Source organism: Macaca mulatta, chromosome 5, assembly GCF_049350105.2.
Source record: "Macaca mulatta isolate MMU2019108-1 chromosome 5, T2T-MMU8v2.0, whole genome shotgun sequence".
In the NCBI taxonomy this organism is placed as follows: Eukaryota; Metazoa; Chordata; class Mammalia; order Primates; family Cercopithecidae; genus Macaca; species Macaca mulatta.
This window is the reverse complement of record NC_133410.1, coordinates 43,972,091-43,985,842: the sequence shown is the minus strand read 5'-3', so window position 1 is coordinate 43,985,842 and position 13,752 is coordinate 43,972,091. Positions and strand designations below refer to the sequence as shown.

The 13,752-nt window shown below is 36.8% G+C and overlaps 1 protein-coding gene across 2 annotated transcripts in view; it reads left to right on the top strand.

The window, feature by feature from the left end:
* YIPF7 (Yip1 domain family member 7) overlaps positions 1-6,843 on the top strand; it is a 54,961-nt gene extending 48,118 nt beyond the window's left edge. For both annotated transcript variants that reach the window (XM_078002618.1, XM_078002619.1), the window contains exons 5-6: positions 4,083-4,264; positions 6,600-6,843. In XM_078002618.1, coding sequence (XP_077858744.1) covers positions 4,083-4,264; positions 6,600-6,762 — 345 coding nt within the window. In that variant the 3' untranslated portion in view covers positions 6,763-6,843. The remainder of the gene's footprint in view (positions 1-4,082; positions 4,265-6,599) is intronic.
* Positions 6,844-13,752: the final 6,909 nt, after the last annotated feature.

Here is a 13,752-nt window from a genome sequence, read left to right as displayed (position 1 = left end):
ACGTATAAATTTAAATAGAATTTCAAAAATCAAGAAGGAGATCAAAGTAGGAGCTCACTTATGTCTTTTTTGTTATTAAGAAAAGACTAAATCTGGAATAATGGGAGGAAAACAGATTTGGGAGATATAAGGCCTACATTTTAATTTTTGTTTTTTGTGAGAGTTCTATTGTGACACTGAATAAGTCACTTCTCTTTGGTCACCATTTTCTTTGCTGTGATAAATCTCCAGACTATTTCTAACATCGTATGAGGTACGAGACTGATCTCCTTGTTTTGGGTTAGGCTACTAGGAAAAAGTTAATTTGCAATGACAAGCTATGATTTGTTTAATCAGCCTACATATTTCCTCTAAAATGTTAGTTTTCCACATTTTATGAAGACATTTGTTCCCCGACTTCACCATATGTCTTATGTATGCTTTCATTCTTTATATCTGGAAGTAATGGTATTAAGGGTCACTAAAAACGTGACCTAAGTAAAGTTTAAAAGACATTCTAGCTCATAGTTTAGGAAAATGTTTCATTAAAAAAAAAAAAAAAAAGGAATAAGAAAAAAATGAGAAAATGTCTCTGACTTTATACCAAGGAGGAGATGGCAACACAATAAAAACAGAGAATGACAAAGATGGTCAAGGCAGTGCGAAAAATGTTGTTTCATTAAGACACAAAGAGATAAACTAGGCAGAATAAATAATATGAGAAATTAAACATTATAAAAAAAGCTCTTACAATAACTATTTAGCCCTTTTCCCCATTTTCCTGCTCTTCATGTTCCATAATAATAATTTCTTCCAGTGGATATACAATTTTCAAAAGTAGTTGTAAAATGCATTTGCAACTAAATAAAATTCTGCTTTTCAATTATTATATATAATCAATCAAAATACTGATAGCAATCTAGTTTCTGCAGGTAATTTGGCCAATAATAACATCATGTTAATCCAATACAATAGTATTTAGTGATAACATCTTATTTCTTTGTACTACAGCAAGTGCAAATACTCTGTAAATCAAACACTATATCAACTAGAGTTTTAATTTAGTCTCTAACCTCCCTTCTTCTGTCTTTGTCACAGTAATTTGATAATCTTAGATTAACTGCTAAGTAAGGCCATGTCAATTAATCAAATAGTCAGAAACAATCAATTTAATATATTAACTCATCTTTCTTTTTCAAGTCATTTGTAATAAAACAGCTGTTTGTTCTGTAGCAGAACATCACTGTTACCATCCCTTAAAGAACAGCATCAATTCCATTATGATCTCTCTTGGATGCATAATGTTAGTTAGAGTTATTTACATATCCCTTCTTATATTTTAAATACAAAGCAATAGAGGCAAAAATTCTTAACTGGAAGCGAGAAAATTGGATCTACCCTAGCTTTGCCACTTGCTGTAATCTTTAACCTTCAGCTTCATATTTCTAGGCTTTCATTTCATTTTCTTCAAGGCAAAAGGAGTTTATTTAAGTAGCTCTTCAGGTTCTATTTAGTTCTAAAATTGTGTAGAATATGTGAAAATATGTATTTTCTGAATGTCTTTATGCAAACCTTATCACTTGAAATTTTACCATTAGATATGATAACTTTCAAATTGATTCTGATATAGAGCAAAAAGGACTCCCCCAAAACACCAACTGAATATTAATTAAAGTATGATTTAACTCAGAATTCATTTGATTATAGATTAATTCTTTCCTGGATATGTAGAATTAAAATGTAAGAGTGATTTTACTGGCTGATACAGGAATTTTACTAGAGAAAGCAAACTAAATCCAGAATCAATATCCAAATCTGTTTATCATCTCTGGAGTCATAAGAGTCATAGTCACATATGCTTCCTTCTTTGAGATTCATGCTGACATAAGACGCCATTCTTTCAGTGGACTTTCTTCAGGCAAAAGGAGACAAACCAAAGAAAGCTTCAAGCACTTAGCACAAATTTAGTTTTACTTATTCTTTTCCCCCAAATTATTTTCATTTCCAACACCAAGAAGACAAATGGTTTAAAGCTTTTGCTCCATTTAACTTTTCTGGTAGGGCCAAGAGCGTGGTCTGAAAAAGCAACATGCATGGCCAATTTAAAAGTGCAATCAGAAGAACACTAAGTATTTTAAATCACGATGTGGTAATGAGGATGGTATAGGGAGGATCCTTAAAAATTTTGAGGTTAAAAAAATGGAACATTTATTTTCTATTTCGATTATAAGCCCTTGTTAGAATTTGAAACAATTCTTTAAAATGGCAGTGATTTAGGCTAAATGGAATTACAACTTAAATTGGACAAACTACCAAAGAAAGACACGATGAGAGAAGTTCATAACTGACATGGAAACACACAACTTTACTACCAAATTAGCTTCATCTACTCCCTATTTGCCCCACTCCATTTGTAGAACTGCCTTTTCAGGACAGGAAGGTGCAGTTAGGTGTCCTTTGGGTGTAAGAGAGTTGTCCTATACCATTAGGACTAGCCCTACCTCATATTTATCCCATCCAAGTAAAATATTAAGTAGATGGTTTCTCTAATGCATGACAATGATGTGAAATTGTCTTTATTTTGCAAGTGGAGCAAACTCACCCAATAAAGCAGTGGATAGCTGATGTGTTTCTCTAGCATGTCCATCATTAGCATTATTTCATTAAATGGCCACAAGAATACAGAAGATATCATAAGAATTTATCAGTGGCTAATGCTGGAGACAATTCTGCCAGCAAAAGTCAGGAATATTTATGAAAGGACTTCATAGTGATCAACGCTCCAACTGCAGAGGAAGAAGAATTCAGAATAGGTGAACAATTTTGAACATTAAAATAGCTATGACATTCTCCATTACCCTGATTAATTGTAAAATAAATATCTCTGAAAGGCTTCATAGATAATAGCATGGAGAAGGAAAAGTGACAGCTAAAAAGCTCTTTCTCTCCTGAATCAATTTATCAGCTCCTTCACTGTTTTTGTCTAATTCCCATGAAAACCAGAGACAGCCTATTCAACTTTTATCTAGAAGTTATGATCAGCATAATGTAAATATAAAAAATTAATGAATTTTTAACTGTAGCTTTGGTATTCTCAGAAAGCAAACATTAACATATCCTCTTTTGAAGTAATAGTATGCTGTGATTTTCTCTGAATGCATTTACTGGGGCTTGTACTCACAAAATACTAGCTCTGTGAGCAATGGCTGTTTTTATGAGTTTTCCTCAGAAGATTGGTGGTGTACTCTGAACACTACTAACTTCCTTTGACAGTACACCTTTTATGATTCATTACCAGTTAGTTTATATAAATCACCTTTTCATAAGGCGTGGTTAATCAACCTGGCAATAGGTATCATGAAACATAAAAGGATTCTGTGTTCAACTAAGTGCTAAATTAAATAGGGTTAAATATGTGCCATTATTTTGGGACTTATTTAGGACTTGTAAGAGCTGCTGTTGATGTTCAGGACCTACATTTTAGAGCTGAAATACCTAGGTTCAAAGCCAACCTCCATTGCTTAGCGTTATATTACCTTGGGCAAGTTACTTATCCTCTCTGCACCTCAGCGCCCTCATGTTTAAGTTGGTGTAATTATGATACTTATTTCATAAGGTGGTTATGTGGATTAAATAAATATATGTGGCACACTTAGAATGGGTTCCAACATGCTAAATCTTGTATATGTTTGCTAATTTTACTAATATGCCTTATAAATCCACAAGACTAAAATCGGGTTTTTTATTTCTCTATTCAATCACGTAATTATTTAATAAATATGTGGACAAAGTATAGTCTTACTTATGCCTTGTACTCTTAATAGACAATTTATAATAAAAAATAAGTCTAGAAATAGTCTATCTTCTTTGTAGCGTGCTTATTCCTTCCTAACTCTAGTCAGAAGTGTTTGTTTTCAGAATCTGAATTCAAACCATTGGCCATGTTTTTCCCAGAACTACCAGTCTCCTGATGACAGTCCTACAAAGACAGGGAACAGCACTGAACTGACTCTAACACGCTCTCTGCTTCGTGATATTCAGATTTCCTCTTGGTGTCCATTGTGTGTTCAAACTGGTTTTTTTTTTCCCCCACGTCGTTTCAGGCAGGAAAAGTTCAGTTTGGTTATGTGTATGGCATGAGTGCCATTGGCTGCCTTGTGATTCATGCCTTACTGAATCTGATGAGCTCTTCAGGGGTGTCATACGGCTGTGTGGCCAGCGTGCTGGGTTACTGCCTGCTCCCCATGGTCATCCTGTCTGGCTGCGCCATGTTCTTTTCATTGCAGTAAGTGTCGGTGTGCTCTCATTGACCTCACATGCACAATCATAGCCAAGGTTTGCCACAGGCATGCAAAAGTTAAGCCCTTTCTGATTGTTTTGGTAGTGGAACTGGGAAAAGCATGGCTATTAAAAGCTACACATAGATTCAGAAAAGTAGATCAGTTTTGGCCCAGGTGCTGTTCTTACTTCATTCAGTTACTTAAAAAATAAGTTAATCCAAGTTATCTTTAAAACTGGCACTTTTTGGCTGGGCACGGTGGCTTGTGCCTGTAATCCCAGCACTTTGGGAGGCCGAGGTGGGTGAATCATCTGAGGACGGGAGTTCGAGACCAGCCTAACCAACATGGAGAAACCCTGTCTCTACTAAAAATACAAAATTAGCCAGGCATGGTGGCGCAGGCCTGTAATCCCATCTACTTGGGAGGCTGAGGCAGGAGAATCACTTGAACCCAGAGGCGGAGGTTGCAGTGAGCCAAGATCATCCCATTGCACTCCAGCCTGGGCAACAAGAGCAAAACTCCATCTAAAAAAAATAAAGAAAGAAAAGAAAAGAGGCCGGGCGCGGTGGCTCACGCCTGTAATCCAAGCACTTTGGGAGGCCGAGGCGGGCGGATCACAAGGTCAGGAGATCGAGACCACGGTGAAACCCCGTCTCTACTAAAAATTACAAAAGATTAGCCGGGCGCGGTTGTGGGCGCCTGTAGTCCCAGCTACTCGGGAGGCTGAGGCAGGAGAATGGCGTGAACCCGGGAGGCGGAGCTTGCAGTGAGCCGAGATCGCGCCACTGCACTCCAGCCTGGGCTGGGCGACAGAGCGAGACTCCGTCTCAAAAAAAAAAAAAAAAAAGAAAAAAAAAAAGAAAAGAAAAGAAAAAAAAAAACTGGCACTTTTTAAGTTGTCACATTTTTCAATGTGAACTATCGTCATGTGTAAAATAACAACTACAGGAAATTCACTTGTTTGATTTTGGAAGAGTAAGTGCCTGGTGAACACTGATAAATTGCTTCGGCTTTCAGGCACTCTGCCTTCTGGGCTGAAAACAACTATTCTTTCTCAGCTGGGCTCCTTGCCGGGTAGAATTCCCAGGAACCCTGATGAGGATATTAATGTTGGAGAATTTTATAACATACATGCTCAGTCAATATTTTTTTTTCTTCCTTAATTTAGGCAATTAGTATGTGCAACTCAAGACCATTACTAAGAATACAGTACATTAAACAACTCTAGAAATTATCTCTAATAGGTATTACTTAAATCAATAAATGTAGTACTTATTTGGTGTTTTTAAAATATGTTTGGTTTATTAATAGTCTGAGGCATTAGAAGCCATACTATAGAGCTTTTCACTTGTTTTGCTTTCGTTCAATTATTAGAAGTAGATATTTCTGTCATTTTCATAAATAATAAACACAATTCCCAACTTCAGAGTCAAACCAAGATCAAGTAAGGCAGTTTAGTTTGGTGGTGAAAAGAGTACTATGATAGGAGAGATCTTGACCTGTTGTCCACTTCACCATGCAATTTTTGTCATCATTTTATTGCTTTAAAACTGGGCAGTAGACATCTCTTGAGATTTCTCCCAGCTCTCATGTCTTATTTTTCTAAATAATGCATTCTGTTTAGCACATAAGAAAGGAAATTCACTCTTGACCACCTTTCCTGCCTTATTATACTCCAAGTGACCAGACTTGACTATCTTATTTGCTCACTTGCCTCCACAGTTACTTTTTGAAGATACCAGGTGAACAAATCTATTTCAACATTCTAAAAATATACAAAATGGAACTTCAAGGATGAAGTGGGAAGCCACACACATACGTGCTTTCCTGTCCCATGTGCTCCTTACTCGAGCTGTGTCAGACTTTTTGTGATGTCCGACAAAAACCTGAGAAGTAGATCTGAAAGTAGCGGGAATTAGGCACCTCACTGGAATGTAACTCTGTCTATCCTTCTCCCATACCATTGGCCAATTTTTGAGACAAGTAGGGGAAAGGAAGTCTATAGCTATAAGGATGTGAAGGCTCTCAATGCTGTATTTAAGAGAATTTTAGGAGTTAGGATTTGAATATTGACAGATGAGAGGAGAGTGACTGCAGGTGACTTCTACTGTTTTTTCTAATTCAGGTTTAACAGAAATATAAAATATTTAGCCTCTGTAATGAATTTGACTAAAAAATGCCTAACTGGTCAAGGGCTTTTGTTCATATATTTCATGATTTTCATTTTACCACTGGAAAAAGTAGTTATAAATATTGTACCAAGGATATTTCAGAGGCAGCTTTAACTCAATGGTCTCTTTTCTACTGGCACAGGCAATCATCTCTTTGTCTTTGCTGCAGGGGCACCTTTGGAACCGTATCATCCCTGGTCATCATTGGCTGGTGTAGTCTCTCAGCTTCCAAGATCTTCATTGCAGCCTTGCACATGGAAGGACAGCAGCTTCTTGTTGCCTACCCTTGTGCCTTACTTTATGGACTTTTTGCCCTCCTAACAATTTTCTAAAGAATGTATGAGACAGCATTTCAAGACTCTATTTGCTTGCTGTCCAGATTATTTTGGAAATAAATTAACATTCAAATTTGATGATATGATTTTTGTTTTATTGCTTTTGAAAGAGTAATAAGCAGAGAGACAAAGCAGCACTTAAGGGTGGTGCTCTAATAGCCCATTGATTTGAATGATGTTTTGCTTTTGAGTTTGGTGCATTAAAACATTTCAAAATACTTAAAATAAAAAGGGATACAGTTGCTGTACTGATCAACCCTGCCTTTCTCAATAGATGTATTTCTGAGAAACATAAGTAAATAAAATCATATGTGTACTAAAAGGAAATCTCTAGTAAGCCTTTTCAGAAACTTTCATGACAGCTCAAGCTGTGTGCCTGTGGCTAAAGTTCCACTGTTCTGCACCTTTGGAGAGTTCAGGGGTATGTTATACAGGGTTTTACTTACCTAAAGAATCAAAGAACCTCTTGCCTCTCAATTCACTTACTTTAATAACTATTCTTCAGTCTCATTTAAATAATGCATTGACTCACCGCTTTTTCAAGCCCTCACTTCCTTCTTACTTGGTTTAGATGCCATGGCTCATTACTATAATTTCTTTCTTGCATGTATCCTCAGCAACCTTGCCATTTTCTCCCTAAGTAGGTGAATGTTACTAGAAGAAATCCCACTTCATATTTATAGTATTACCATGCCTTAAATGGTCCCTCAGTACTACCCTTGAATCCCACTACATTCTCTTAAATTTGCCTCCATGCTATCTGAGATGAATATATCACACAAATTTTTCACCGCTCAAATCCCCAACACTCCTTCCTCATGTTCTACTGTTTGTTTATTCTTATTTTATTGCAAAACAGAATCATCTAGAAGAAAAGTGCTTATCTTCCCACTTTCTTCTCGCTCAACTTACATGCACCTTTACCCATATATACTCTTATTTTCTTCTCATCTCTCTCTTCTCTCCACAGCCAGCCCCTCCACCTGCATAATCCATATTTTCTCATCACCTATCATTTATGTCAGCACATGAACATGTTTCAATAACTCTTATCTTAAAATAAAACTCCTTTGATTTAACATCTTTCTCCAGTTATGGCTCATTCTCTTTTTTTATTGCAAAAATTCTTGAAGGAGTTTTCTATTGTCTCTGCTTCTACTTTATCATTTCCCATTCTTGCTTTCCTACATTCTAGGCAATAATTTATCACCCTATTTACCAAGACCACCTTTGTCAAGTTAGCAACAATGCCCATGTCTTGCAACATTCAGTGGTCAATTCTCAGTTTCATTTCATCTGAACCCTGACAGGTACTTATTTGATTACCCAATCTCCATTAGCCACTATGCTGAAGCACTTCTTCACTTAAATTCTAGAGTGTCACATGTTCTAATTATTTTCCTACCTCACAAGTAGCTTCTTTTCAGTCTCCTTGGCTGAGCTTTCCTCTTCTTCTCAGACTTAAATATCTTCTCTAATTCTCCCTTGCTAGATGAGCTCATTTTATTGGATAACTTCAAAATCAAATGACCCCTAAATTTCCATCTACATTCAATACTCTTCCCTAAGCTCTTAACATATGTACACAACTTATACTTAATATTTCTATTTGATCGTTAATACAGTATTCTCAATAATAGCATATCTGAAACCAAACCCTTGACTTCTATCCTGTCCTACCTGGCCTTACAAGAACCACAAATCACTCACTGGTCCATTTAATACTAGACAGTCTTGATTACTCTGACTTTCACATCCGACATCTAGTCTATCAATTATTTTGACTATGTAATCAAAACATGTCCCAAACGTCACTGTGTGTCCTGGGCTCCTTCATTGCTCAGACTACTCCAAACCACCCTCCTCTGTTGCCTCACGGAAGCAGTTTCCTAACTGGCTTTCTGCTTCCACGCTTTCACCTCCACAGGCTTTTCTACACACTAGTGCGATCCTTTGAAAATGAAAAGCAATTATGTCATCCCAAGGCCCTCTCATGGCTTTTATTCATATTTACAATAAAACTCAACCTCCTTTTTATAACTCAGAAGATTCCTTTTCAGAGTGGTCCCCAGAACAACAGCATTAGCATCCCTTGGAAGCTTATTAGGAATTCAGAATCTCAGGCCCTGGCCCAGACTTCCTGAATCAGTGTGCATTTTAACCAGATTCCAGATGATTTACATGCACAACTAAGTTTGAAAAGTGTGACACAAGAAGGCCTTGCCTGCACAATCTCACTGTGTCTTGACTTTGTGACATCATCTCCTTCCATTCTCTCTCTTGGTCACTGGTTTTATTGCTGCTTCTCAAACCACCAAGTTTATCCACCTCAGGATCTTCATAGAAATTCAGTCTTCTTGCAACGTTTTGCCCTCAGATCTTTCATGTTACACTTCTCCGTTCATATGTTACCGACTCAGAGAGGCCTTCACTGGCTTTTTTTTTTTTTCCAACAGTACATCCACCCAGATTTGCTCAGTCCACCCTATGCGGTAGCTGTTATAATTACTTGAAATTATGTTATTTATTTGGTTATTTGCTTTCTATCCTCCCCCAAATCCACAGAAAATAAACACTCTGAGGTCAAAGACCTTGTCTATATGCAACAGTTCCTGATAAGGAATAGGAGACTAATATTTGTTTATTCAATTAATGAATACATAAACGAATGAGACTGTGATTGGACATTGGTCACTGTGGTGAACAAGACAGCTGAAGGTTGTAGCCCTAATGGAAATACATTGGCAGTGGACAAAAATAAACAATAAGCAATCAATTAATATGAAATAATTAAAGAAGTATGAGAAGAATTCTAAGGTAGGAGTATGTGGAAAAGAAGGCAGGATTGTAGTAAATGTTAGACTGTTATGGTCTAATAACCCATTAATAGACATATTAATTAGCACAGAATTTTCTTAAGTTCTTGATCTTTCTATTCGGGCTGCGATCCTTCATGGTGAAGCAAGAATGCCATTTATCGTAATGATTTCTCTGTAAAATCACCCCTTTGCTTAGAAGTATACTTATATTATGGACCTTTTTTTTTTTTTTTTTTTTTTGAGACAGAGTCTCACTCTGTCACCCAGGCTGGAGTGCAGTGGTGTGATCTCGGCTCACTGCAAGCTCCGCCTCCCTGGTTCACACCATTCTCCTGCCTCAGCCTCCCAAGTAGCTGGGACTACAGGCACCCACCACCACACCCGGCTGATTTTTTTGTATTTTTAGTAGAGACAGGGTTTCACCGTATTAGCCAGGATGATCTCGATCTCCTGACCTCGTGATCCACCCGCCTCGGCCTCCTAAAGTGCTGGGCTTACAGGCATGAGCCACCTAATTTTTCTTCCTCTTTGGAAAGTGCTTTTACTTTTAAAAAGATAAAACTAAAAATTGCTCTAAATTCAGCATGTAAGTTGATGTTTTCCTGTGTATAAAAACAGTCATACACAGTAAAGGTTTGATATTTTTTACTGTGAAAAATTATAACCTCTATATTTAAAAGTGACATAAAGAAACTACTAAATATTCCATAACAGCAAGAAATAAGAGTAAATTATATTTAATAGTTCCTAATGACAGAGTTGTAAAACACCAAAGAATTAATGTTCAAAGAAATACAGATGATTTATATGAAAATAATTACAAAACATTAGAGGTTTATTTTAAGCAGACTTAAATTTACAGAAAGATAAACTATATCCCTGGATGAGAAGATTGGACTTCATAAGCGAATCTCCCCCAAATAAATGTGTATGTTTAATATAATCTCAGTTAAAATCCAAGAGGCATTTTTTTAGAAAGTTGACAAATTGATTCTAAGGTTAATCTGAAAAATTAGGTAAATATATAACTGTGAAAAATTGGAAAAAAATTCTAAAACTTTATGACAATTGTTAAGTAGATTATTGTTCATCTCTGTAATTGAATGCTTGGTAACTAACAAATGTTTTGGAAGAATCATGACGGAGAAAATACACACAGTAAGTTTTCACAATTTTGATATTTACTGAGGATTTACCGTGGGCTGGCCTGGATGCTTTACATTTATTAGCTCATGTTTAGTCCTCACTGTAATTTTATGAAGTGCACTTATCATCACCTCCATTTAATAGGTGAGGCTACTGAGTTACAGAGAGGCTAAATCACTTGGCAAAGGTTACACAGCCAACGACTAGGATTTGAATAAAGGAAGCTTGATTCCAGAGCCCATAATCACTACATAACACTGTCTGTAACTAAGCAGCAACGTGTCTACTGTTCATTCTACTAGGGCTTATCTTTTCTTTTTCATCTTGGCCAATACTAGACAGGGCCAATGGGCTTCACCTAGGCAAAAAATATACTGTAAAAAGATAGAAGAATCCAGAATGTCTAAGTGGATTATAGTGGTACCTGTATGACTCCTGGGTTCTTTTCTGAACTGTAATTGAAATGAATGATGCACATTTAGATCTAGTTAGCATTTGTGTAAAAAAATTTCACAAAATATCATTCTCTCCCCCAATTCCAAGAGTTGTATACATTGTATGGATTTGTGTGGAATGAAGATATTTTCCTTTTAAATTTATTATATACTTTGTGAAATGTATCTGCAGTCAGTGAAATCTGTTACAGAACAAATGAGAAAGTGAAAGAAAACACATTTGGAGTGCACAATGAGAAATATATCTTTTTTTCCTTTATCTGAGAATGTAACATTTTCCATTTTTCTGTCTTTACTGTTTGGATGAAAGTTGCAGATTATTACTAAGGGCAAAAGGCACATTTAGTGGCAAGAGATGGCCTTCATTTCAACAGGAATGATTGGGGACATGGGCTGAAAATAAAAGTCCTGAATTACTCAGACTCAAGTGCCCCAGTTCACAACAGTTTAACTAGGGCAGTGGCCTTTGTCACATTTGATGACAGATGCTTTTCTACTCTGCTCTGACTCCAAGTGAGGGATGCCAACTGTAAACCCACATTGACAAGCTCCTGCTCCTCTTGTTCTCAGAGCATTGTAGTTTCTATTCTGTTTCTCTGACACAGTCAAGAGTCTATAGCTTTATAAATAGGTTTTCATATTTGAGTAAAAGTATCGAATAATTTTTTAAAATTTAAAAACCAACCAGTCTATGTCACAGAGAATCCTTGATGATGGTGACCAAATACATATGTTCAGAAAAAAATTGATTTTTTTGTGTGTGAGGTAGGATTCACAGTCTTTTACACTGCTGATTAGCCATACAGAATGGTGAAAATATCTTAAACAGAGACTTTGACATAGAAGAAAAGAAGGAAAGAAGTAAAGCAGGAAGGAAGGAGAAATCAGTGAATCCTAGGTTATCATCCTGGCTCTGCCTGTAAACAGTTTGCTGTATTTGAGACCATTACGTAGATTTTTGAATTTCATTTTCTTTACATGGAAAATGAAGTGAGTAATGCAGAGTTTGAAAGGGCCTTGTGAGGACTAAATAAGATGCTGCATATAAATTACCTAGCCCAGTGCCCTGCATATAGTAATTACTCAGTAAGTGGAAACTTGCCACAGCTGTAATAGATCCTCAGGGATAAGATTTTAGGAAAATCTATTTGCTTTTCCATAATATCATGAATAAAATTATGGGTGAAATATGATGACCTTAATTGACATACAGACTTAATGGAAAACAATTATTTTGGCATGGTGGTGCAACTGGTGAGGGAGATCATGTCAAAGTCAGCTAAACTTTTTGTTAAGTATTACTAGAAATATTAACACCATTTTATGAATTTGAGAGAAGGTCCTTTGTTGAAGTTTCATTATTTGGCTGCCAAGCATCTGAATATTTTATATTGAAGGCATTTTCCATATCCTAAAGCAGGGAGTTATTCCCTCTCTCTGATCTCTGGCAGCTAGTGGCATATGAAATAGGATCAGCCAATTTGATCCTTTTGTTCAGCACCTGGAATCCTGATAAAATGATGGAAGGGCAGAGGAGCAGTTAGAAATATTCACTGAAGCTGAAGGGCAGATTCTGGCAGTGGTAGTAATTATGCATATGTAGCTGGGTCCATATCTGTAGAACGAGTTGAACTTGAAGACTTGGGCTGTCTTCTCTACCCAGTCTCTCAAAAGATCATGCACTTTTAGCAAGCTCTGACCTCTTCCTTTACGGTTGATTCTATGATCTAGCCTATATCCTTCTTATAAGTCCTATTTCTTTTTATGTTAACTAGAGCCAACTTCTGTTGTTTGCGTACAAGAACTCCTAAGGTACTGGTAGACTAATGAACATTTCCTCTCCTGGCATCACCAAACCTTTGGAGGGCATATTAGGTTATCACAATAGAGAAGGTTGAAATACATGATATTCGTTACATTATCTGAGAAGACACAACTATTATATTGTATGTAGCACTCACAAGCAGAACACTTAGCACCTAAACTGTCACTGTAGAGGTATTTTTATCACACAGAACAACATAAACATGTCACTTCAAACTGACTGTAATTTGGGGAGAGATTTTTAGTAACTAGAGTATAATTTCCAGACTCTGGGAATTAAGAACTTGTGTATTATTTGTCCCAGCTGCAAATCTTGTGAGACAGATTGAAGATGGTATTTGCTGGTGTATAATGTGGTTCAGAGATGAGCCTTGCTGGAAGGAAAGCAGCATGTGAGGAAGAACGTGTTGAGTATTTCACTGAGGCAGAATGCAGGGCAAGAGCAGCCGGAATGACAATGAATACCAGCCAATGGCAGAGCAGTCCGAGGGATCCCACAGACCCAGTGACAGGGCACACAGATCCTCAGGTGCTGCCTGTTGCCAGTGGAATCATCATCTATAGGTGCTGCAATCTGTCTTGCATTTTAAAATGTGAACACTGGGAATTCATCCCTCTTTAATAAAAAGCGTGGGACTTATAGATAAACAACTATTCTGAACTTCCCTCAAAGGGGTCATTTATTGAACTGACAGGGGTGAGAGAAGCCAGTCCAACAAGTATAAGCAAGGTTGTTCTTGTGT